This window comes from Choloepus didactylus, chromosome 1, assembly GCF_015220235.1.
Source record: "Choloepus didactylus isolate mChoDid1 chromosome 1, mChoDid1.pri, whole genome shotgun sequence".
In the NCBI taxonomy this organism is placed as follows: domain Eukaryota; kingdom Metazoa; phylum Chordata; class Mammalia; order Pilosa; family Megalonychidae; genus Choloepus; species Choloepus didactylus.
In genome coordinates, this window is record NC_051307.1 from 85,426,383 (window position 1) to 85,451,575 (window position 25,193).

Here is a 25,193-nt window from a genome sequence, read left to right on the forward strand (position 1 = left end):
TGACATCAGCTCTGCTCTGTCCTCTCTATGGAGCTGACCTCCCAGAAGTCACTCCCAGCACTTCCTCAGCCAGCTCAGGCCTGCTTTTGTGTTCTCACCACAACATCTAGCCCTGGGGCCCCCCAAGCCTCTCTGAAAGCAGCCTCAGAGCTTGCTACTTCCATTTACTGCCAGTGAATTTAAGCCTGGGACAATCCATTGCAAGCCTACACCCTCTTTAAACGGGAATTACGAGGTTTTAGAACAATAAACAAACCCATCCTCCTTGCTGAGGATCTTTTACTTTTTAAGAAGAGAAAGCAAACTTATAGAAGGGAAGAGACAGCCTCTGGCAGCCGACTCCCTTTTTTCTCTCTCCAGAAAGATATCATTAAACCCAACTTACTCCTGCCTGTCAGCTGTAGAACAAGCAAGAAAAGGCTCTTCCTGATATTTTTGTTCTACCCACAATTTAACTGCATGTCAGTGAACTAACTAGACTGTAGGATGAGGTCATGGGCAGTGTTTTGTAAATATGAGATGCTTCTTTGAATCCCCAAAGCCTGGCACAGTGTTTACACTTGGGGATTCAATAAACCTAATTAATTTGATTTGACAACTAAAGTTGCCCCTAAGCTTAAATAACCTACATTACTTCTGAAAAAAAAAGTGTAAGTTTGTCTGGGGCAGGGAAAGGCCTACCAGATACTTAAGCCCTAATCCTAAAAACTTTCTGGAAAGAGAGGAAATACTAATCACTTTTCAGATTACTTCTATCACTTTTTCTCAGTCTCCCTCCAGCTCTAGGGCTTTGTCACTTTCCAGCTGGGTGACCTTGGAGAGGATCCTTCCAACTCTAACATTCCAAAATTACAGGATTCCGGGTGACCAACAAGTGGAGAGCAGGAATAGAGTATTGCGTAGAAGCTTGGGTATGGGTATGGCGTAGCCAGAAAGAAGAAAATAAATATGGATTTGGAAAGAGAGAAAGGTAGGCACTTTGCAGTCCCATTCGAAGTCTGGCTCTGCCCTCTCTAAGACAGTCTCATCTCCACGTCCTGCATGGGTGTCAGGCACATGCGTCTGGTCTCATCCTTTCCTTTCACTCATTCATCCCTGTATGCTCCCTGCCCTCTGCCTTGTTCCTGGCTCTGCTCTAGGTACTGGAAAAGTACAGTTGAGTAGGACAGACATAGCTCCTCATGATGCTTACAGATAGGTGAAAAAGGAGACATTTAAAAACAACACTCAATTAAGTATTAACTGTTTACTGGTTGTGCTAAGGTTATATAAGTATATATAGGTGCAATCAGGGAAGGCTTCCCAGAGGAAGTGACCCAAAGGTGGGTCACCCAATGCCTGGATTATTTCCCCAGAAGGTCTTTTCTCTGCCTCTAGTTTCTCCTTATTCTAATTCATCCCGACAGATCTTTGTCAGATCGCTTTCTTGCCATCATTCCCAGCATCTAGGCTTTTCAGCCATCCCCCTGTGTACAAGTGCAAGTAAAATTTGGTCTCCTTTCAGAGCCTTTTCCAGGCTGTTGTTCACAGGACAGGCTGCTGACTTCTGGGGCCCATAGACCCTTCCATGTACCCAAGAAGAGGGGTTCAAACTGGAGCCTGACCTTTTAAAAGCTGCCCATCCTGGAAGTACCCTTGGATTGGATCTGATCCCTGACAGTTTGCAAACAGCTAAAAATTCCAGTTCTAAAACTGTTAAGGAAACAGTGAGGTGAGAGAAATTAAAACATATCCTTTTGGTATCTAGCTTCTCGAACCTAGAAAGTAAGGGTATCTGGAGAGTAAACTAGCATTTTCTTTACTAGTTGTCTGAATCCTTTATATGCAATTTATGACTTCCTCCTCCTCTAAGGAGCTGTCTAGAAATTTGGTGGTAGTCCTTTGTGCCATCATCATCACTGAGCCTTAACCCTAAATACATCTGGTGAAAATTACTTCTAAGGACAGCACCAAGAGCAGGGTGTAACAAGTGAGAGGGAGGAGAGGAATGAGTAGGTTCTAGTAATTGCAATATCTGGTCTCCAAATGAGTGATGGTCCTTCCCAGGAAACATTTCAGAGAGTACTAGTGCTAAGTATTCCTTGAACTTTTTATGTGGAAGTATTCCTTTGGATTAAAAAGCTTGATTATCATCATCCTTGCTGTTTGTTTGTTTGTTTTTTTTAACATATTTGTATCTTTTATCACACTCATTGAGCACCCTAGGTTTCCCTGAGTTACACAGTCCCAGTATTTATCCTTCGTCTTTTGTTCTGGTGTCCCACATGGTCCCAAACTTCCTCTTTCAACCATATTCACAGTCATCTTTGTTCAGTGCACTTATTTTGCTGTGCTACTATCTCCCAAAATTGTTTTCCAAACCTCTCACTCCTGTCTTTTCCTTTCTGTCTGCAGTGCTTCCTTTAATCTTTCCAGTAGAGCAGGTATCTTATTCACAAACTCTGTTGTTGTCTGCTTGTCAGACAATATTTTAAGCTCTCCCTCATATTTGAAGGATAGTTTTGCCGGATATAGAATTCTTGGTTGGTGGTTTTTCTCTTTCAGTATCTTAAATATATCATCCCACTTCCTTCTTGCCTCCATGGTTTCTATTGAGAAATCCGCACATAGACTTATCAAACTTCCTTTGTATGTGATGGATCACTTTTCTCTTGCTGCTTTCAGGATTCTCTTTTTATCTTTGACGTTTAATAATCTGATTATTAAGTGTCTTGGCATAGGCCTATTCAGATCTATTCTGTTTGGGGTATGCTGGGCTTCTTGGATCCATATTTTTATGTCTTTCATAAGAGATGGGAAATTTTCATTGATTATTTCCTCTATTATTGCTTCTGCCCCTTTCCTCTTCTCTTCTCCTTCTGGGACACTGTTCTCGTTTGCTAATGCTGCAGAATGCAGAACACCAGAGATGGATTGGCTTTTATAAAAAGGGGGTTTATTTGGCTACACAGTTACAGTCTTAAGGCCATGAAGTGTCCAAGGTAACACATCAGTAATCGGGTACCTTCACTGGAGGATGGCCAATGGCGTCCGGAAAACTTCTGTTAGCTGGGAAGGCACGTGGCTGGCGTCTGCTCCAAAGTTCTGGTTTCAAAATGGCTTTCTCCCAGGACGTTCCTCTCTAGCAAGCTTGCTCCTCTTCAAAACTTCACTCACAGCTGCACTGAGTTCCTTCTCTTTGAGTCAGCTCATTTATATGGCTCCACTGATCAACTTAAACCCACCCTGGATGGGTGGAGTAACACCTCCATGGAAATTATCCAATCAGAGTTATCACCCACAGCTGGGTGGGGTGCATTCCAAAGAAACACTCAAAGAATTACAATCTGATCAACCCTGATAATGTCTGCCCATACAAGATTACATCAAAGATAATGGCGCTTGGGGGACATAATACTTTCAAACTGGCACAGACACCAATGACACATACATTCTTGTTTTTGTTTTGTCCTTAAGTTCCTGGAGATGTTGCTCGTATTTTTCCATTCTTTTCTCTATCTGTTCTTTTGTGTGTAGGCATTCAATTGCCTTATTCTCCAGGTCCTGAGTGTTTTCCTCTGCCTCTTGAGGTCTGCTGTTGTATGTTTCCATTGTGTCTTTCATTTCTTGTGTTGTGCCTTTCATTTCCATAGATTCTGCCAGTTGGTTTTCCGAACATTCAATTTCTACCTTATGTACACCCAGTGTTTTCATTATACGGTTCATCTCTTTTGCAATATCTTCCCTACTTTTTGAATTGACTTAGTATTAGTTGTTTAAATTCATGTATCTCAGCTGAAGTGTAAGTTTGTTCCTTTGACTGGACCATAACTTTGTTTTTCTTAGTGTAGGTTATAGTTTTCTGTTGTCTAGTCATGGTTTCCTTGGTTATCCCAGTCAGGTTTTCCCAGACCAGAATGGGCTCAGGTCCCAGAAGGAAGAAATATTCAGTATCCAGTTTCCCTGAGGGTGTGTCTTATAAAGTTGGTACACCCTGTGATGCCTCAGTTCACTGTGCTTTTCTGCCCAGCAGGTGGTACCTGTCAGCCTGTAACTCCAGACTGGTGTAAGGAGATGTGGCCCATGGCTGTTTTCCCCCAGGCTCTGGGGTCTGGTTTTCTGAATGGAAGGTGGGTAGTAGAGCTGGGCCCCACCCATTTCCTCTTAGGGAACATAACCCCTGTAGGGAGAAGTCATTAGCATTTGAATAGACTCTGCCTGTGCTGTCTCCACACTTGTCTGGGTCAGAGTGCTAAGAACTGAGAATGGCTGAGGCTTTCTCCACTGAGCCAAAACAGGGACAGAAAGCCCTCTTCAGGGCCAGTCCGGGGCCACCCTCTGGCTCTCCAAAGTCAGTCCTCACCCAAAGCCTCTGTCTGCTTGTTGGGGATTTGTAGCTCGTAGTGAGCAGTCAATGCTTGTTAATTAAAATCCCAGTTGGAGCTCAGCTGAGCTATATTCACTTGTTGGGAGAGTGCTGCTCTCTAGCATCATGAGGCTTTGCAGCTCAGGCTGTGGGGGGAGGAGGCTCCCAGCTTGGATCCGCAGTTTTTACTTACAGAGTTTATGCTGCGATCTCAGGCATTCTTCCCAATTCAGGTTGGTGTATGATGAGTGGACAGTCACATTTGTCCCCCCACAGTTATTCTGGAGTGTGAGAAACATGCAAAAAGGAATAAATGCTCACCTGATTGTGGAGAAGGAAAGCATTTATTCACGATCTTACAGGAACTGATGCACAGCCAGAAACGTGGCAGGTGAGCCAAACAATAGAACACAGCAAAGTTTTATATCCTAGGCTAACATGCAAATCCCTCCCCTGTTTCTCCATTGGCTGGATACTCCAGAGGGTACAGTCTATGTGAGAGAGCTAACTAGCCCACCTTTGGGATTTTGAATTGTACAGTCTATGAGAGAGAGTTAACTAGTTTAAATTTCTTGACGAGAGTTCATGTCTTTGATTATACCCCCATATCCCTTTACATTCCAGTAACCCTGGTTATTTTTCCATATAAGGAGCTGGCACTGATTCTAGGCTTATGTCATGGCTCTCTCTCTCTCCTTCCCTTTACCACGGGGCCAGTTTAAGCCAGTTCTGCCACCAAGTCTCCATTTTCCCTATTCTATGTTGCCTTTATGTGAAAGCTAAACTTAACCCTTTCTTAAAGGATTATTTACTAGTTGTTCCTGGTTGTTGATTAGTTGTTCCAGGGGGACTAACTAACTGCCACTCCTCTCTGTGCCACCATCTTAGATCCCCACCTCCACCCTTGCTCTTTAACAAACTGTGGATTAGTACTGATGTTTGCCAGTTTTCACATAAGGGATAATACATCATCTGCCAAGATAAAGGGGTAGTATCTCTGCAGAAGCATATATTTTTGTTGGGATGAGTCAGAGATTTGCAGAGAAAGTGGGGGACTGTACCAGGAGAATGTTAGTGTCCAAAATCCTCTGCATCTTATCCCTCAACTATGTTCCCTGAGGCCTCAAAAGAAACCCACAGAAATGAGAATATCTTGTTTTGCACCATAAAATAGTGTCCAAAAATTCAGACAGAACAGTAGAGCTTTGTGTAATGTTTTTGGCAACTTACTCTATTTGGGTTACAGGAAAGACTCTAGGAAGGACGTCTCTCAGCTGGTTCTGAGGGATGCATGACATCTCCTGGGGGCATTTCTCTGGGGAAGGAGAATGCAAAGATGTGAGGTGTGGCCTTCGGGGAAATATGGGGTGTTTGATGTAACTAGAGAGGGTGGCGGCAGTGGTGACAACACAGGAAGGGATCAGGAAGAGCCCAGCACACTCTGCTAAGGACTTTGGTTTTCACCAGGGAAGCGCACAATCGGATCTGTGTTTTAGAAAGCACATCAGGCCACTGGCGGGGAGACGGGTTGAGGAGACCCCAGCTCTACAAGTCCCAACAGCGTCGCCACTCTTCTGTATACCCGTCACGTTCAATTGCTCCCTGAGCTTTCCCTGAATTCTTTAAACAAAATTTTAAAGAGGATATCTCAGAGTTTCTTCAAGAGTAGTCCTGAGAATCTGTAGAGGATCTCCTGAAGTCCACACTTTTCTTAAGCTCCCGGAGACCCTTTTATGCCCCCAGCCCCCAGCCCTGCAATCCAGATGGCTGGTTTGCGGGTCAGCCTCACTGCCTCTGTTTCGGCTGATGGGAATGGTCATCTCTTCAAGCTCTGAGTTCCATGGAAAATTCTACATTTATAAACACACTGGCTGAAAGCATGAACACCAAAGAGGTTTCAGTGCTAATAAAGGGGGTGGGGGGTGAGATTAGGTGATTCTTTTTCTTTTGCTCATCTGTGTTTTAAAATTTTTCTAAAAAGGACTTGCAGCATGTGTATAATAAGAAAACGTTAAATAAAATGGATCTGATGAGCATCCAGTATCTGCAAGCACTGAAGAAGCTCTGAACAAGCTCATGGAATAAATGAGTTGCCTGAAAAGGGTTACACACGGTGGGGAAGTGCTGTTGTTTTCAGCAGGAAGGAGAGGCCTTATAACAACAGGAAGCGCTGGGAGGCCTCGGTACCCAGCCTTCCAAGCAAAGCGTTCTGGAAACAATGGCTGCCTGTGGCTCGGGAATATTGGGCAGGAAATGAAAGGATGCTGGGGGGTAAGGGTGGGGGTGCCGTGAGGAGCTGATAAGCTTTACCTGGCTGTTCTTGGTAGGGACCTGGCCGGCCAAGGATGAAGTTGTTTTTCTAAATGCTCCCCATCTCTTATCAGCAAAATTGATTCTAGGAAAACAAAAAAAATTGTGCCATAGGTCTGGAAACTATTAGGAAGCTGTGCTGCCCTGGAAACCAGAGGATAGAACAAGCAAGAGGAGGTATTTCTCACTCTTAGGGCATGGTAGCATCAGAAGGAGGAGACCTTCAGATGAACTCAGCACCATTTAAAGCTAAGTCCCTGGAGAACTCCAGCCTCCACACAAATAAAAATAGCTATGGGGTTAATGAGAGTCTCGCTGTATCAGCAGAGATATGTATAAACAGAGATATGTATAAACCTTCTGAGATTTAAGTCTGTATTTTATTTAACACAAATTTCTGTTCATATGGGTCGAGTGAATTGGGAGTCACTGACAGTACAAATGAGAAACAAAAACAAAACTAACAAACAAACATAGCCTGAAAGTTTTGCCCGAGAAGATCTAGAAGCAAACCAGAATGCAAACATTGACAGTAGAACCCAAATCTGCATTCTTAGTTTCTAGCCCAGCTTCTCCTTCCCAGCTCCATTCAGGAAGCTGACAAACTATGGGATGTTAGTTTTGGAAGAGACCTTAGCAATCATCTAGATCTAGAACTCACTCCTAGTGCAGGCTGAGAGTGATTGTTTTGCTGGAGGATACACAGCTGGTTTGTGTTGCTTTAACTGAGAGATACTTAGCACAGCACCCAGTATCTGTGAGATACCTGGGGGGATTCAAAGAGGAGAACAGTTATTCCCCTCAAGGGTCTACAGTCTAGTGCAGCCCATCCTCATTATTCACAGATTCCATTTTTATGAACTCACCTACACGCTAAAATTTATTTGTAACACCAAAGTCAATACTGGTGGAATAGTTCATGGTCATTTGTGGATATGCTCAGAGCAGCAAAAATTTTGAGTCTCCCAAAGTGCACATTCCTAGGTGAGGTGGAACGTAATGCCTTTTCATTTCAACTAATCTTGTAAACAAGTGTTCACTTTATGATATATTTAGTGCCAGGTTTTTCTCACCTTTGTGCTTTTTGTTGGTGATTTCACTGTTTAAAATGGTCCCCAAGTGCAGTGCTGAAGTGCTGTCTAGTGTTTCCAAGCACAAGAAGGCTGTGATGTACCTTACAGAGAAAATATGTGTATTAGATAATCTTCATTCAGCATGAGTTATAATGCTGTTGGCCATGAGTTTGGTGCTCATGAATAAACAATATATATTAAATAAACTGTCATAGAAATAAACATAAAACAGGGTTTTGTGTTGATTGGTTGATGAAAATGTTGTGACCAGAGGCTCACAGGAACCTAACCCTGTATTTCCCCTAGTAGCAATGGTTTAGTATTCGCTAATTCCTTGTTTGTTGTGACTTTATAAAACATAAAAAAATCAGCTGTACTTGGAGGTCAGGATTAGAACCTGGACTTTTTAACTCTTTGTCTACGTCCTTCCCCTCATCAAGCTGTTCTAGTAGACATGAAGTCTGCTACTTCCTGATGCTTTCTGGTCTTCTCCTTCCCCAGCGTGACCCTCAGTTTCCCTAATGTGGTTATACTTATGAAGTATGGAGCAAGGTGCCTGGACTTTGGATTCAAATAGACTTGTGATTGCACTCTAGCTTTGCCACCAGCTGTTTGACTTCCGACAAGTTGTCTAACCATACCAAATCTTAGTTTACCATCTGTAAAATGGGAATAGTGGTGTCTATTCAGAGTTGTGAGAGTTAAATGAAATAATGATCATTAAGCAGAGATTCCACATAGCATTTGGTTACTATTATCTCTTTCCACCCCTATGACCACCTATTAAGCATGAAAAGGAAGGAAGGGAGGGAGGGAGGGAGGGAGGAAGGAAAAGTAGCCTGGGACAAACTCAGAGGAGAAAAAAATTTACATTGTCCTCATTCTTAAGATAATTGGTATTAGTGAAACACAGACATTTCAAGAAGCAGGTTATTTTTCCAGGTTTATCTTTCATTAACCTGGTCAGCTCATTCCTTTCTCAACCTGGATCTCTCTCTGGAGGCAGATGTGGTCATCCTCTGTATCTCTTACCTCCTAAGAATTTCCACCACCCTTGCACTGCTGCTAAATAGCTTCCAGGAGCTCCAGCTGCAAGCTGGGAAGAGTCTCTGTGACTGTAATCACATGGTGACAACACTCGGAATCTAAATCGGGCTTCTGTTGTATTCTCACCACTCAATTTATTTTTTAGCAGTTTAATTTATTTAGTTTAGCAGTTTAATGGATACAGCTAAAATTTTTGTGTGGAATTAGACCACACAAAAACTTGAATAAAATATTTAAACCTCAAAAAAAAGAAAAAAAAAAAATCTCCACCCAGGTGACATGCCAAGGGGCAGGTGCCAAGAAAGAAAGAGATGGCTCTCTAGTCCAGGAAATAAGTTAAAATCTTGATCAGGTGACTTAAACTAACTGTACTCTTTATGCAGTTGAGGATTTAATGGTTTGTTTACAATGAAAAGGAAATTGATGCTCCCAAGTTGGGATATGATGGGTAATGATAGAAAGATTTTTCCATCATCCATGGGCAGTACATGGCGGCCCCTACAAATCTCCTGAGAACAAAGCTTCCCGACAGAGAGTCAGACTGTAGGAGAGGCGAACCAAAGAGCCTTTATTAATTATGGAAAGCATAGCAGCCTCATTTTTAGCAATGGGACAAAAGTACTTCTAGACACATCTTCTGTGTACAAGGCGAACAGGCCAACTCTAAGCCCAAGGCCACATGGGAACTTCTTGGAGGTTTCTTTTCTATGTGCATAGAGTCATCATACCTCAGTCTTTTCCTCTACTCAGTACTGCCCTCCCTCACCACCACTACCACCTTTCCCCAGCCCCATACACATACCCAGAGGCTCTGCGAATCCCTCCTAGGCTGTTTCCACTTACTCATTAACTAGGTATTGATGTGTGGTCTGAGATACTTTCCCACCCTCAACCAGCCTTTATCTCTAAGTCAGAAAGTCATTATCCTTTCTTAACAGACAACACCAAGAAAGGAATGAGACTTCTCCTCCCCCTGCTCATCCTTGACAAATTGTAAGAGGTCCTCTCCATTAACCCAAAGGGACATGTGATTTTTTTTTCTTTTTGAAGTGATATGTTCTTGGCAAGTCTTTCCCCCAAGATTACTCCTATCTCTTTCTCAAAGTCCTGTACTCTTGAAGGGTTGAACTCTGGAGTCAGCCCTGATGAGGCAGCTGAAGTTCTCATCCCAGAATTGCCTGGATTGGATGTTATTCTATATGCAATGGAGAGCTATTGACTGTTCTGGAGGCGGAGAGCTTTGTGATCAAAGTGGTGTGTTAGAAAGACTTATCTGGCAGTGGAGATCAAGATAAAATACAATCTTCCTAGACGTCATTAAAAACTACCCCAACTTACCTGAACATTTCTCTTCCACCAGACTGGTCTAGCCAGCTTTCCTGGAATTTACTACATGATTTCTTGCCTTCCTACCTTGTTAACACCTTCCCTGCTCCCACCCCACCAGAAAGTAGGTGACATTTACTAGGTGATTATTATAGGCCAGGCACTTAACCAAGCACGGCATGTATTGTATTCTGTTGTATAAATTCATTCATGTCACATCATCTATCATATCATATATCATATCATGTATCTCATCTCATCTATATGTACCAGCATCAGAGTTTTTATTCCATAACCTTGATTTGTCATTCTTTATCCACGTATCTTACCACACTGTAAACCCCTGAGGATGAGGGTCCTGTTTCCATGCTCACTAACATAGTTCCCCACCCCCGTTAGCTCTCCACAAATGCATGCAATTTCCTGTTGTTGTTAAACACTTAAAAGTCCTGCCTGGCTTCCTCCACCATATGTAATCTTTTAAAAAGAACTTCCATCACATTTTCTTCTATGCCTCTTGAGGGCCCTTAACATATTTTGCTTGATATTTTCATACCAGCCAAGGTACTTAATATCTCTGAGCTTCAGTTTCCTCATGTGTAAAACAGGGATAAATACCTTCCTCATAAGGCAGTTGTGAGGATGGAGTTGGGTAAAAAAAATGGATATAAAGTGTATAGCTCAGGGTCTTTGTGTATAACCTCATCAGTCTCTGGAACTCTGGGTATCTGTGTGACACCTGAGACTCAGAGCTAGAGTCCGACAGGTATGAATGTCAGTATTACCTCACACAGCAACTGTTAAAAAAGCTGAAAAAGAGTTCAGACTTCAGTTAGAGATATGGTTAGGACTAAGGCAAATCAGGCCAAAGGGTAAAGAATGATATGACTGTTTTAAAACTTCTACTTCTGTGTGAGACCAAGGGAAGGGATGTTTATTTGGTGCAGGATCTATATTTTCTGTAGCACACTAAATAATTTAACTCATACAGTCAATTTATTCAAGCACCATAATTACATGGAACATTGAACAGGAAGTGAGATCTGTAGGTTTGTACAGGTTAATGTGAAATCCCAATAAATCCCAAAGTAATTTGGGCAGAGAATAAAAATGCGTTTGCAGCCCCCCTGAGGAACTGGGGAAAAATGCAGAAATGTTGGACTTCCCCACCTGGGTTATTACTGATAGTCTCACAAACATCGAGGACTAATAATTTAGTAGGATGAGCCTTTGATCTTGGGGCTTGCCCTTATGGAACTTGTTATTGCAAAGGAGAGGCTAAATCTGATAATTATTGTGTCTAAGAGTCTCCCCCGAGTGCCTCTTTGTTGCTCAGATGTGGCCTGTCTCCCTCTAGCTAAGCCAACTCAGCAGGTGAACTCACTACCCTCCCCACTACTTGGGACGTGACTCCCAGGAGTGTAAATCTTCCTGGCAACGCAGGACATGACTCCTGGGGATGAGCCTGGACCTGGCATGGTGGGATTCAGAAAATGTTCTCAATCAAAAGGGGGAAGCAAAAGGAAACAAAATAAAGTTCCAGTGGCTGAGAGACTTCAAACGGAGTTGAGAAGTCACTGTGGAGGGTATTCTTATGCGCTATATAGATATCCCTTTTTAGTCTTTAGTGTATTGGAGTAGCTAGAAGGATATACCTGAAACTGTCAAACTGCAATCCAGTATCCTTGATTCTTGAAGATGATTGTATAACTGTGTAGCTTACATGGTGTGACTGTGTGACTGCGAAAACCTTGTGCTCACACTCCCTTTATCCAACGTACGGACAGATGAGTAGAAAAATGGGGACAAAAATTAAATGAAAAATGGAGTGGGATGGGGGGGCGGGATGTTTGGGTGTCCTTTTATACTTTTATTTTTATTCTTATTTTTATTATTTTTTGGAGCAATGAAAATGTTTAGAAGTTGATTGTGGTGATGAATGGACAACTATATGACAGTACTGTGAACAGTTGATTGCACACTATGGATGATTGTATGGTATGTCACTATATCTCAATAAAACTGAATTTAAAAAAAGTGTATAGCTCAGAGACTGGCAAATAGTAGCGCATAATAATTGTTTTGCCTTCTCAGCTCAAGAGAGCCTGAGAGTGAGAGGAAGGGACTCCAGGTGTGTCCCTGGGCACTGAGTCTTAGGACACAGGCTCCAGGATGCAATTGCCATCAGGATCCTCTGCACAGCTGCAGAGCTAGTTCCTGCCACTCAGATAAGCAGGTTAGGCAAATACTTCTGTTTAACAAGGGGTAATTACCTCAGTGGGGTCATTGGAAAGGATCTTAACAAACACTTAAATATTGTCCCACTGATTTCAGAAACCCCTCTGGCTTCTTTAATGAAGACTTATATTTCAAAAATCGATTTTTTTCTTTAAAAAATTTATTTTTACTACATCCCATCTCAGGAAATTCAGAAAGGCAAAATTAATAAGACAGGAAAGAAAAAGTTATTTATTTTTCACTAACTAAAGGTTAACTACGATTGGCATATCAAGGTGTGTCACTTTTTTATCATTTAATATAATGGGAAGAGTGGCATAAAAGAGGGATGATCATTCTTTACTCTTCATATTTGTGTATTTTTTTCATTTTTAATTCAATATATATCACTTTTGTGATTTTTTCAAAAGGAGTTTAAAAATAAAGATATTAACCATGAATTTTCAACAACAAAAATGGAGCAAAACTCTGCTTTCTACCCAGAAAAGTTGGAAAGAAGATTTTTTTTTTTTTTTTTTCTTAGAGCCCTTGCTCTAAGAGAAAGTGAGATAAGGATCCCTGAGGCTCCATTTCGTGGTTAGGAACAAGAGAAGCAAATTGAGGTGAAGGCTTCTCCAGGTGGTCCTGGGGATCCCTGTCTCACTTACCACCTCATCTGGCTCAGCATTACACTCAGCAGTTGAGCCTTTCAAAAATATGAATTCCTGGGCCCCACATCTGACCCAGTGGGTCAGAATCTCCAGTGTGGGACCCAGAAAATATTTCAAGAAGGTCCCCCATGATTCTGATGATCCCAGGTTTGGGAACCACCACTCTAGACCATCAAGTTAACTAATCTAAAGATGCAGGAAAGAGACTCTAGGGCAGTTTACATAAGAGGGGGCTGCAGTGGTGGAATTCAGGATCATGGCAGTCAAGGGCAAGGATCCCAGCAGCTCTCCTCAAATCTTGTGGCCACCCACTCAAAGGACCTGTCCTCTTGATAGGGAGGGCTTAGGTTAGGGCAGGTGTAATTTGGGGCTTTGTCTATTCCTCATCACTTGCAGTGTCATGGAAAAAGCACGGGCTGTGGAGTCAGACAAACCGGGGTTGGATCCCAACCCTGGCACTTACGAGCTGTGTGATGTTGGGCAACTTACCTAGCCTCTCTGTGAATCAGCTTTCACATTTGCTGGAAGAATAAAGACATAGTACCTAACTTCATTGCCTTCAAGGAGTTCACAGCTCAGTAATGGAGATGACATAAGAATAGTCAACATCTAGCATCTACTGCTGGATACAGAGTAGGCTTGAATAAATATTTGTTGAATTGGATTTATTAAAATTTTTTGGAAAAGGTTTTATATCCTAATATAAGTCTCCTTCTTGCTCACAACCCTATCCCCAGCCCTCCAGTTCCTTTTCCTGTAGGCAACTGAAGTTATCATTTTGGATATCCTTCCATAAGATATTCTATGCATATACAAATGAATGTGCATATCTATTGTTTTATTCTCTCTCTTGCTTTAAAGAGACAGTAGCATGCCACTATGCTGGTCTGCATCTTGCTCTTTTTGCTTGATAATTTATCTTGGAGAACACTCTGTACCGGTACAGGAAAGTTTCCTCATTCTTTTAAACAGCTATGTAGCATTCCATATGTTCCATTATTTGTATGAACAACTTCCTGTTGATGGACAATCTTGTGTAATTACAAAAATTGCTGCAATGAGTAATCTTGTACATATGTTATTCATCACATATGCAAGAATGTCTGTAGGATTAATTCCTGGAAGAGGAACTGCTGAGTCAAACTGTGTGCATTTGCAATTTTGATATTGTCAAATTGTCCTCCAGAAGTCGTACCAATCTCACCTGCCTAGCAATAGTGTAAGAGTGTCTACTTCCCCACAGCCTTGCCAATCAGAGGATTATCAAACTTTTGTATCTTTGCCAATCTGAGAAAAAAATGATACATCAGTGTAGTTATTATTTTTATTTTTATTATTATTTGCCGTAACAGTAATTTATTGTCCCACAGTTTTGAAGATTGGAAGTCCAAAATCAAGGTGTCAATAAGGCCATGCTTTCTTCCAGAAGTCTGTAGCATTCTGGTACTGACTTGCTGCCATCCTTGGAGTTACTTGGCTTGCAGCTCTGCTTTCCTTCACGTGATGATCTCTCATTCCTTGTTTCTGCTCTTCTGGTTTCCACTGACTTCTGGCACCTTCCCGTGTGTTTTTCTCTTTTTTTAAATTCAGTTTTATTGAGATATATTCACATACCATACAATCATCTAAAGTGTACAATTGTTCACAGTACCATCATACAGTTGTGCAACCAGTGTAGTTTTAATTTGCAGTTGAATTGAATTTAGACAATTACAGAGAGGACCACAAAGGGAGGAGGCACAGGGGAGAGGAGAACATTGAGGAAGGAGAACCTAGCTTTGCCTGAGGAGGACCTTTTGGAGAAGTTGGGGCTTGAGCTGAATCCCAAAAGCTAAGTAGGAGGGAGTTTCCCAGCAGAGGAGAAGCCACAGGCTCAGGCCAGAGAACATCTTTTGCAAAACCAGGAAGGTGTGAAGGTGCAGAGCATACTCAGGAAGCAGCAGGTTATCCAGTGTGGCTAGAACATAGCATGCCTGGGTTTGGGCGAGAGGAAGACAGCTTAGCGGTCAGCTATGAGACTAGCAACGGAGAGAGTGGCCAGGTGTGGAAAACCTTGTATGATTTCCTTTACAGATTAGACTTTATTCTACTAGTAATGGGGAGCCATGGGAGGTTTATAGTCAGGAGAGTAACACAATCAAATCTCTGTTTTCAAAAGATAAAATATATTCCCTGTCTGCAGGAACTGAAGAGGAAACAGAACTGAAATCCATCCTCCCTGAAATGAATTTTAAAGTGAAATAATAATAAAAGAATCCCTTTGAACCCAGTAGGGAAAACAAGAGAGGCATAAACTTTTCCTCCTCTTTTCCTCCTGGGAGAACGTTATTCTCTAGTTCTTGGGGAGATAAATTTCTACAACTTCTAACCAGCCCTGAAAGCAATTCCCAAAAGGTACTTTCAAAAATGTTTTGAGTCAGATAATGGTCTAATTTCCCAAGAGACAATATTGAATTCATATGTTCTGATTCACAACTTTTAATAAAAAGTTACATTACTTATAGTATTACTACTATACATGCCATATATTGTAAACGTGCAAATACTGAAGAACCAAAGGATGTAGACAATATAAATCAGAAGTAATAAACTCTTCTCCTGATAACAAAAGTACAAGTAGCAAAGGAGAAAATAGATGAACTTCACCAAAATTAAAAAAACTTTTGCGCTTCAAAGGACATTATCAAGTGAAAAAACAAAAACCTCACATCATGGGAGAAAATATTTTCAAGGTGTATATTTGATAAGGGTCTAATATCAGAATCCTTACTACTCAACAGTAAAAAGACAAATAGCCCAAATTAAAAACAGGCAGAGGATCTAAATAGACCTTTCTCTAAAAAAAGATAAATGGCTGGGAAGCACGTGAAAAGATGTTCAACATCATTTGTCATTAGGGCAATGTAAATCAAAACCACAATAAGATACCATTTCATATCCACTAGGATGGCTGTAATAAAACAGACAATAACAAGTGTTGACAAGGATGTGAAAAAATTGGAATCTTCATACAATGCTGCTGGGAATGAAACATGATGCAGATGCTTTGGAAAACAGTCTGGCAGTTCTACAAAAAGTTAAGCATAGAGTGACCATATGACCCAGCAATTCTACTCCTAGGTATATACTCAAGAGAATTGAAAACATATGTCTACACAAAAACTTGCACATGAATGTTCACAGCAGCATCATTCATAATAACCCCAAAGTGGAAACAACCCAAATATCTATCAGCTGATGAATGGATAAACAAAATGTGGGATATCCATACAATGGTTGCAGAGGAACATGTCAAGGGACAGCCAGAGTTGAAGAGGGACAGGGAAAAGATAAGACAGAAATAAAGAGCAGAGATTAGAAGAGAGAGAAGTTATAGAGCACTAGTGTGACAGCTCCTAGATTCTTGGGTGAAAACACCTAGGAAATTCTGTGCTGTCAACCAAGAATAATGGAAAAGTAATTTAAATCTTTACTGCACCTCTTGGGAAAATGCCAAAAGGTGCTCATTCATAGCACAGCAAAACTTCTCACAATCCTCTCTCTCCCATATGCACAGCAGCAGATTCTCTAAGGGTTTCTTCCCCATGCATGTCTTCTCTCTCTTCCTCTTTCTACCTTCCCTCTCAAGTATCAATTGTTCTCCCACCAGTGGCTCTTGGTCTTTTCCATTTCTCCAGTCATGATGCGGAACATACCACCATACCCAAAAGTTTCCTCGGGCCTCATGGTAATCACTCCCTCCTGCCCCTTTCCTGCTTTATGTTACTATGAATTATTTTGCATATTCTGGAATTTTATCTAAATGAACTCTTTTATAATCCAGCGTCTTTCACTAGGAACAATGCATTTGAGATTTGCCCATATGGTTTATCAGTAGCTCATTCCTTTTTCTTGCTGAATAGTATTCCATTGTATGGATATACCACTAGACTTTCCTTGGAAGGTGAGGATGCGAGACCCAGATTGGAGATGGAATCTGACCATCACAAGAGCTTAACAAAATTCAGACTTGGGAGGGGGATTCCATATTTGACTAAAGCACAAGAACAATTTGCACTGTGAAAAAATGTGCCCGCCATGACCACATAGCTGACCACAGAAAGCTGTGCTTGTTCCGATCTCTGTCTCCAGATCTGATCAGGTCCTGGCCACTGGGACAGCTTTGCAGATATTACTTCTGAGAGGACTCAGAGAAATTATTTTGCTACTGGCCTTTTCTGCACTAAACCCTTGAATAGGAATTGGAACTTGGAATTAAGGGAAGTGCCTCACACTATTTTTAAGTGTAAAATGCCCTTTAATTGTACCAAGTTGGGTTCAAATGAGGAAAGGAATTTAAAAATGTTTTTTAAATTCGGAGGCATAAATCAAAAAACAAGATTTTCTTTTCAATCAGAAACCTCAAGATTTATTGTGTGCCCAGATTTTTTTGCCTGTTTAATGTTTCAGATAACTAATCCAGGAAAGAAAAACAAAAACAAAAACAGGAGTTAGAGAACCATCAGTAAAACAATTCAAAGAGGTTATAACATTATAATCGGCAACTGTGTTTACCCCTGCAGGAGGAAACTGAAAGTTCTTTGGGCCCAGGATAAATCCCACAGAACTAGTTCTCTGACTCCTGCCTCCAACATCAATCCTTCCATGCCCACATGGACTATGGAAGCTTTCTTTTCAGCTACAACTACTCAGCTACTTTGTATCGAGCTTCTACCCTCTATAGGTCTCCAATCTGATTGGACCCCAGAGACAATAGGCTAAAGAATTATCTTTAGATCCTTATTACTCCAAGTGGGGACAGCAAGCTGGGCATACCAGCACCACCTGGGAATTTGTTAGAAGTGCAGATTCTCAACACCTTCCACCCCAGATTGAATTGGAATTCCGCAGGTTAATAAGATCCCCAGGTGATTTGTATGCACCTTAAAGGTGAGAAGCTCTGGTCTGTACTGGTGGTTCTTCAACTTCAGCAGGCATCAGAATCACTCGGAGGGCACGCTGCTGCTCCTGCGCAGAGACTTCAATCTGAGAACCACTGCCCTAGTGTCTGGAGTTAGCCCATTACTCTTAGTACCATGGGGAATCCCCACCCCTTCCAACGCAGCCCAAGATGGGAACCCAGGAAAGCTGACACTCCTCAGGGATGGGACCATGGCCTCTTCCCTTGGGTTGTTTAATTCTTGCCTCCTGTTTAAACAGGGCTGTGCACGAGAGGCTCTAGTGCCTCTGTACCAAAGCCAGAGTAAACCCAGCACAGAGCTCCATCCGGAATGTGTTTGCCCCACCTTTAAAACAAACAACCTGAAGGGCTGCTGCTGAGAGCTGCGTACTGGGAGGGCCCTATCTGAGAATGGGCTGGGGCAGGTTGGTGACCCTGCACTGCCTCATGTAGGCAGTGTTCTTCATATAGACCCTCTTGAGTCTGAGGCTTTGGCTTTGAATCCTCCTCGTGAATGCTCAGAGCTCTTGAGTCCACTTGTGCCCTGCTGGGCTGCACCACCTCAAGGTGCTGAACTCCCAAGAGCCAGGTGCAGCTCCAGAACTGCAGACTGGGAATTCATACTCTGTTGGTTCCTACCACCATTCTGTGATACAGATACTCCTAAATGCACAAAGACTCCAGAGGTGCAGCTATTTTCAAATAGAAACATTTAACAAAGAAGGGCACATGTGTCATTATGGGGAGTAGAGATGAGTTTTCAGTAAGAGGTTGATCACTTCTACCCCTGGCGCCCACTGGCTGGTGGTTGGCAAGCTCCATTTTCACCAAGATTGCATCCAAGCAAATTATAAATTTATATCATAGATAAGCTGTCAATAGAAATAACAACTGTCATCATGGAATGCTTATTATATGCCAGGGTCTGTGCTAAATATTTATAGGAATTAATCATTTCAGTCCTAGCTATAACATAAATATCACTATTATCCTCATTCTACATATGGGGAAACTGAGGAACAGAATCCTGACATATTTTGGCAGTTCAGCGTGTCAACCATAGACCACAGATTGTGGGTTACAGGACAACAGCTAAGTGTGCTGGTGAAAAGTCAGCCAGCATTGTGCAATTTTTAAAACCTTGGAACTTTTTTTTTTTTTTAGGATTGGGAATGGGAGACAAAAATCTCCCCCAAGAATCCATCCTATTTTATAAACCAGATCAAAGTGTAATTGCTCTGGCTGAAGGTAGGCAGAGCCCGGGAACCCTGCCCACTCCCTCAGGGCCCACCACCACCACACCCCGCTCCCACACTGTAATCACTGATAGGAAGTGGTTTCACATCTCTGTCCTAAACATTTCCCAGTCCCATGTCCACTTCCTGCCCTTGTCCCACCTAACGTAACTGAGAAGATTCTCCATTTCCAGTTGTGGAGGACAAGGGTAAAACATCAGTGTGACCTGGAGGGGAATGGCTCTGGGGTGTACAGCCTTTGAGAGATGGATGGAATTCTTCAAGTGTGACCAGCTTTCTTGAGTACTTAAAATTGCAGAATTCAGGTGGAATTTAAGTCTGAACCCCTCTAGTCTACCCAGGTAAAGAGTCACTCTAGCTTGCAGCTGTGTGTAGGCATGGTCTCATGCATTAAACCTTAATGGGTTTGCATTAATCTAATCTAAGGCATTAATGGATTGGCTATGTTTTCTGGGAGTAAGCACAGTGCTAAGTCAAGTTCACAGAGGTCCCACACCACCTCCATTCCTCCTGGGAGCTGCTGAACACTTCAGTGCCTGAGACTTGGGTTGTTCTATACCAAACCACCATTGACAGGGCTCTCATTGGAGGGACCTCAGTTGGATGTGCTCATGGGCCAGAGTGGTAGGTGACTTGCTGCCCTCTGGGTGGCACCCAGAAGGCCTGTGGCTGCCTTTCAATTAAGCTATGGAGCAGATCAGCCCTGAGGAGAGCAGCATGCAGCCAGGTTCTTCCATTTTCAGCCACCCCATGCCTTGAACCTCTGGAGCAGCAGGAACTCTAGAGGCTGTGTCGGCCCTTTGATATGGTCAATTAAATCAATGAATGGTTTGATCCATTGGGAAGGGTGTGGGTTTCCCTCTTTTTGAGTAGTGGTTTACTCCATTATGGACACAACCACAGGGATCTGCTTGTTACTGTTAGAGAATAGTCCTGGCTACTGTGATAGTAGAGGGAAAGAGAAGTAAATTTCAAGCCAGGTGTTCCGGTTAGCTAATGCTGCCAGGATGCAAAACACCAGAAATGGATCGGCTTTTATAAAGGGGGTTTATTTGGTTACACAGTTACAGTCTTAAGGCCATAAAGTGTCCAAGGTGACACATCAGCAATCAAGTACCTTCACTGGAGGATGGCCAGTGGTGTCCAGAAAACCTCTGTTAGCTGGGAAGGCACGTGGCTGGCGTCTCCTCCCAAGTTCTGGTTTCAAAATGGCTTTCTCCCAGGACATTCCTCTCTAGGCTGTGGTTCCTCAAAAATGTTACTCTTAGTTGTTCTTGGGATGTTTGTCCTCTCTTAGCTTCTCCAGACAAAAGTCTGCTTTCAACAGCCATCTTCAAAATGTCTCTGTAAGCTACAGCTCCTCTCTCAGCTCCTGTGTGTTCTTCAAAGTGTCCCTCTTGGCTGTAGCAAGCTTGCTCCTCTGTCTGAGCTTATATAGTGCTCCAGTAAACTAATCAAGGCCCATGCTGAATGGGCGAGGCCACACCTTCTTGGAAACTATCCAATGAAAGATCTCGCCCACAGTTGAGTGATAACATCTCCATGGAAACATCCAATCAAAATGATGCAGTCTTGTGTGGGCACAATACTTGCCTGCCCACACAAGACTGCATCAAAGATAATGGCATTTTGGGGGACATAATACATCTAAACCAGCGCACCAGGTCACCTAGGTTTCCATTCCAATCTTTCGCTTAAAGTTCATGTCATTAATCCATCTTTCTCACTCTCTTTCTTTGTTTCCTTTTTTCCTTTTAGTCATTTGATGCAAGCATAGGTGTAATTTTTTTTTTAATTTATAAAAGATATAAGTTGTGGAAATTTTGTTATGTACAGAAAAATGTAAAGAAGCAAAACAAAATTTACTCATTACTTTATCAGCCAGAGCCAATCACTTCTAACATTCGGGCACATTTTCTTCCGGTCTTTTTATCTCTGCAATTTTTTTTTTTACATAGCTAAATTCGTAATGTATATTCAATTTTGTGACTTGTTTTTTTTTACTGTTAAACCTAATGTGTATCATAAGCATTTTCCCTGAATTTATTACTTTTCATAAGCAACAGGTAAGCTTGTGCAAGTCGAGTAAACTTACCTGTGCCTCTGTTTTTTCACATGTAGAATAAGGCAGTAGCTCTCCAACTTGAATGTGCATCAGAGTCACCTGGAGGGCTTGCTAAAACGGATTGCTGGGTCCTACCCCACAGTTCTTGATTCAGTAGGACTGGAGTGGGGCCTGAGAATGTGCAGTTCTAACAAGTTCCCAGGCAATGCTGATGTGGCTTGTCTAGAGACCACCTGGGAAACCAGTAAAATGAAAAGATTGAGTTGTAGGATTTCCAAGGTTACCCCTGATCTCAAAATCTGTGTTTCTGTATGTTTTTCAAATTCTTAAAAAAAAAAAATCTCTTTAAAAGCATAAATTTTGAAAACTTTAACAAAACCTTATGATTCTCTTTAAATACAGGAGGAACATCATCTATCGTCAACAAGTAATTGTTTTCTATTTGGAACTCATTTGTGTTCCATACCTATTTCTCTTTGAAATTACCTGGATTTTTAAAAGTATATCTTTAAAGGACAGCCAGACTTGCATCTAATTCTTTGCTATTTTTTTTTCTTTTCCTTTATATAGTTCCATATGTATTAAAGAGCTGTGCAGAATTCATCGAGACTCATGGCATTGTGGATGGAATTTATCGGCTTTCGGGAGTCACCTCAAACATACAGCGGCTAAGGTAAGCTGGAAGAATTCTCCCATGATCCTGTAGCCCAGCCCTCTGTCCCCAGGTGTTCCCCTTATTACAAACCTGAAGGGACTAAAGGAAGGGTGGCATGGCTGAAAGTTAGATGCTGTTTTTTTTCAGATGCCTGTTAAATCTAATCAGGAAGTTCTCTAGTTTGAAGGAATTCTTTCCAACAAAAGCTCCTGAGGGCTTTAAATTTGTTTCTTTATCTTGCACCATAGTTAGCTTTCTTAGGTAGATTTGATTTAATTCAGATGATTTAAATTACAAGGTAGGAAACTTGATTTATTATCACTCACTTGCCTAAACTCAGAATAGGTTCCCATTACATGGTATTCAGAACTTGAAGATGAATGTGGGTTTTTCTGTTGTCTCACACTCAACATTTGATATTTCATGTGATTGAGAAGTCTGCATGATTCTGATGCATTTCCCTAATAGAAACTATTTTAAAAATTATTGACAGATGAGCTATTTCCAATTCTATCCAGTTCTACAGATTTATCCTAAACTTTGTGAAAAAATACCTATCACATTGATTTAGGAAAGCAATAATCATCGCCAAAAAAACCCACAGATATGGATGTATGTATATTTTGCAATTTTTCTATGACTGAAACAATAGATTTATGAATTTTGCATATTGTTCTTTAACACCAAAAAAAGCATGTTTTAATGTGTTATATGTATTTATTAAGCATTCCTCAGTTATAAATGTGGACTTTAAAAACAAATTTTGTTATAAGGTTAATTTGTAAAATTTAATTGTGTAGGTAATTCAATTTTTGTCTTCTCTCTCCTATTTGTTTTTCAGCCTCTCCCCCATCCGAATCTCAATTGTAATTTAAAAAATTGGTTTACTGCTGCCATAGATTTTAATGAATCTAAATGTTTCAGTAATTTTCACTAATGTACTAGTGTGACTTTTTAAAGAGTTTCAACAGCAAAGATTTTTGATGGTTTACTCTCAGCATGTACACTCTGAAATATACTACACAGTATTTGGTATCATGGAAGGGCATTTGGGTGATAGCCAATTCTTTTTCATTTCAGGACTGACCTTAGCCTTGACAAGGGAAAATTTTGACTAAATAAATGAATAAGCTCTGAATTGTTCTTATTCTGCCCTCTTAAAAAACACATGCATAAGAATTTGCCAGGTTCTCTTTTCAAGGACCCACTCAGTTCCTTTCAGGTTCCAACGGCATCAGGGATTTCCCTACTATTTATTAAAGAGGTAGAAACAGACTACAGGAGAATGGACAGCCAGCTGTTTTGAAAATGCTAAATCTCAGAGTCCTCTTGACCTTGTCACAACTTGGCTGACTAACTGAACACTCTCAAAAGGCTTAACTTCTCTTCTATATTTAAGTTTAAATGTGACATTTCTTCATCATATCGTTAACTTGTAAGTTTACATTATTTGAAGTCAAGTATTCATCTAAGCTGGAATCTGATCATGTTCCCAGACACCCCACTAAAGATTGTTTAGGAAGATATTTATAAGCTACCCATCTTGTGGAAGCCACTATCAGACGATTCCATTCAGCTTCAGACAAATACTTGATTAAAGTTCTCAAACCTTGGGTTTGAGTCTCTAGATAAAACAAGTTTGTTGATATGAATATGCAGATAACTCGCCCTGGTCTTGGTCTCTAAGAAAGGAAAGTTCAGTTAGAACAATATTTCGGAAAACCTGAAATTTGAATAGGGTTGTTCAGTAAGTTGTTCTCAGATTTCCCGGCTGTTCTTAACTGAGATTGCAGACGTAACACATGGGGAATCCATTTGAAAATGAGCCCTGAATCTTTCTAATCACTGCAAGCTTTTGTGTGGAAGGTCCAGACCTGAAGTGGAAATCTTCCGATAGCTTCCTTGGTCCTGGAGTAGAAGGTCTTTTTAACTCAAGGTCAAAAATATAGTCAGATCAGCAGTTTAGGGCCTTTTTACCCCTATGCAGACAAGCAGCTGCTGACATGGAACACACGTTCCCTGGGATTGTTATGTCTCCATCTGTGTTGTTTCAGGCAGGAGTTTGGCTCAGATCAATGTCCAGATCTGACAAGGGAAGTGTATCTCCAGGACATCCACTGTGTGGGCTCACTCTGCAAGCTCTACTTTAGGGAGCTACCCAACCCCCTCCTGACTTATGAGCTCTATGAGAAATTCACGGTGAGTGTTTGAATTTCCACTATGGTTACCGGGTGGGATGCATGGACTGGCCAAGGAGAATTTCAGCACTGAAATAATAATGATAATACTAAGCAGATGGTTGACATTACTTTAGCATGGTGACGGGAGTAAAATGGTATGATGAGGAGAGTCAGGTAATGAGACTGTTGGCTAAATTCTTTCTTGAATTTTCAGAATCATGTTTTTTTGTTTTAAGAACTGGGTTATATTTTCTCTAAGTTTATTTAAACTAAGTGGCCTCATTATTTAGGGAGGAAACAGAACCAGAGAAGTGAAGTGACTGGCTGAAAGTCACAAAGCAGAGGCAGGACAGGAACCTGAGACTCCAGATGTTCTATCCACTGTTAGTTCATTTTTATCAAGCTGTTCTGTGTTTCTTTTGGGGGTTGGGGAAAGAGGTAGGTGGTAGAGAAGGGAGAGGAAACAAACAAAAGTCAAGAGAGAGAGGGGTCAGAAATTGAGAAGGAAAAGCAGCCAAGAAGGAGTATGGGATAGGCCAGTGAGTTGTGTTGGTGGAGAGGATGGATGGGCAAGAGCAGAACACCTAAGAATAGCTGCTGTGTGGTTGACCAATAGGGAACTCACAGGCAAAGCAGAAAGGAGACTAAATGCTTAAAGGATGCTTGTAGACATAACGTTATAAATAGGACTTAAACATTCAGCTTCATCAGTGGAGATGCACAGTAGGGTGGAGAGTTGGGTTCAACTAACATTGGGGTTCATCTAGCAAAATAGTGGTGAAAGAGATGAAAGTGTATGAAAGGAAGTGATTGAAATAATTGACCATGGAATTTAGTCTAGGAAAAAAAAAAAGGAAATGAGGGCACAAGACAAGAAAGGAAATGAGGGTGAGTAACAGTGAAAAAGTAGATCAATGGATTATTCATCCCAGTGAGGTCAGTGGACTGTTTGATGGAGTGGTCAGGGGGAATGCTGGAAATTGAAGGAATTATAATTATTGGTAATGACCAGATCTGAGCTCTAACCATAGGAGGGAATCATTCCCATGGCTCCTGAAATCATCTTATTTTGAGTATATAAAAAGTCTTTCAATTTGAAATGATACAGG

The 25,193-nt window shown here is 41.4% G+C and overlaps 1 protein-coding gene across 1 annotated transcript in view; it reads left to right on the top strand.

The window, feature by feature from the left end:
• The window catches only part of ARHGAP31 (Rho GTPase activating protein 31), a 133,221-nt gene that overhangs the window by 63,941 nt on the left and 44,087 nt on the right, over positions 1-25,193 (top strand). The window contains exons 2-3 of the mRNA XM_037835983.1: positions 21,820-21,922; positions 23,959-24,103. Coding sequence (XP_037691911.1) covers positions 21,820-21,922; positions 23,959-24,103 — 248 coding nt within the window. The remainder of the gene's footprint in view (positions 1-21,819; positions 21,923-23,958; positions 24,104-25,193) is intronic.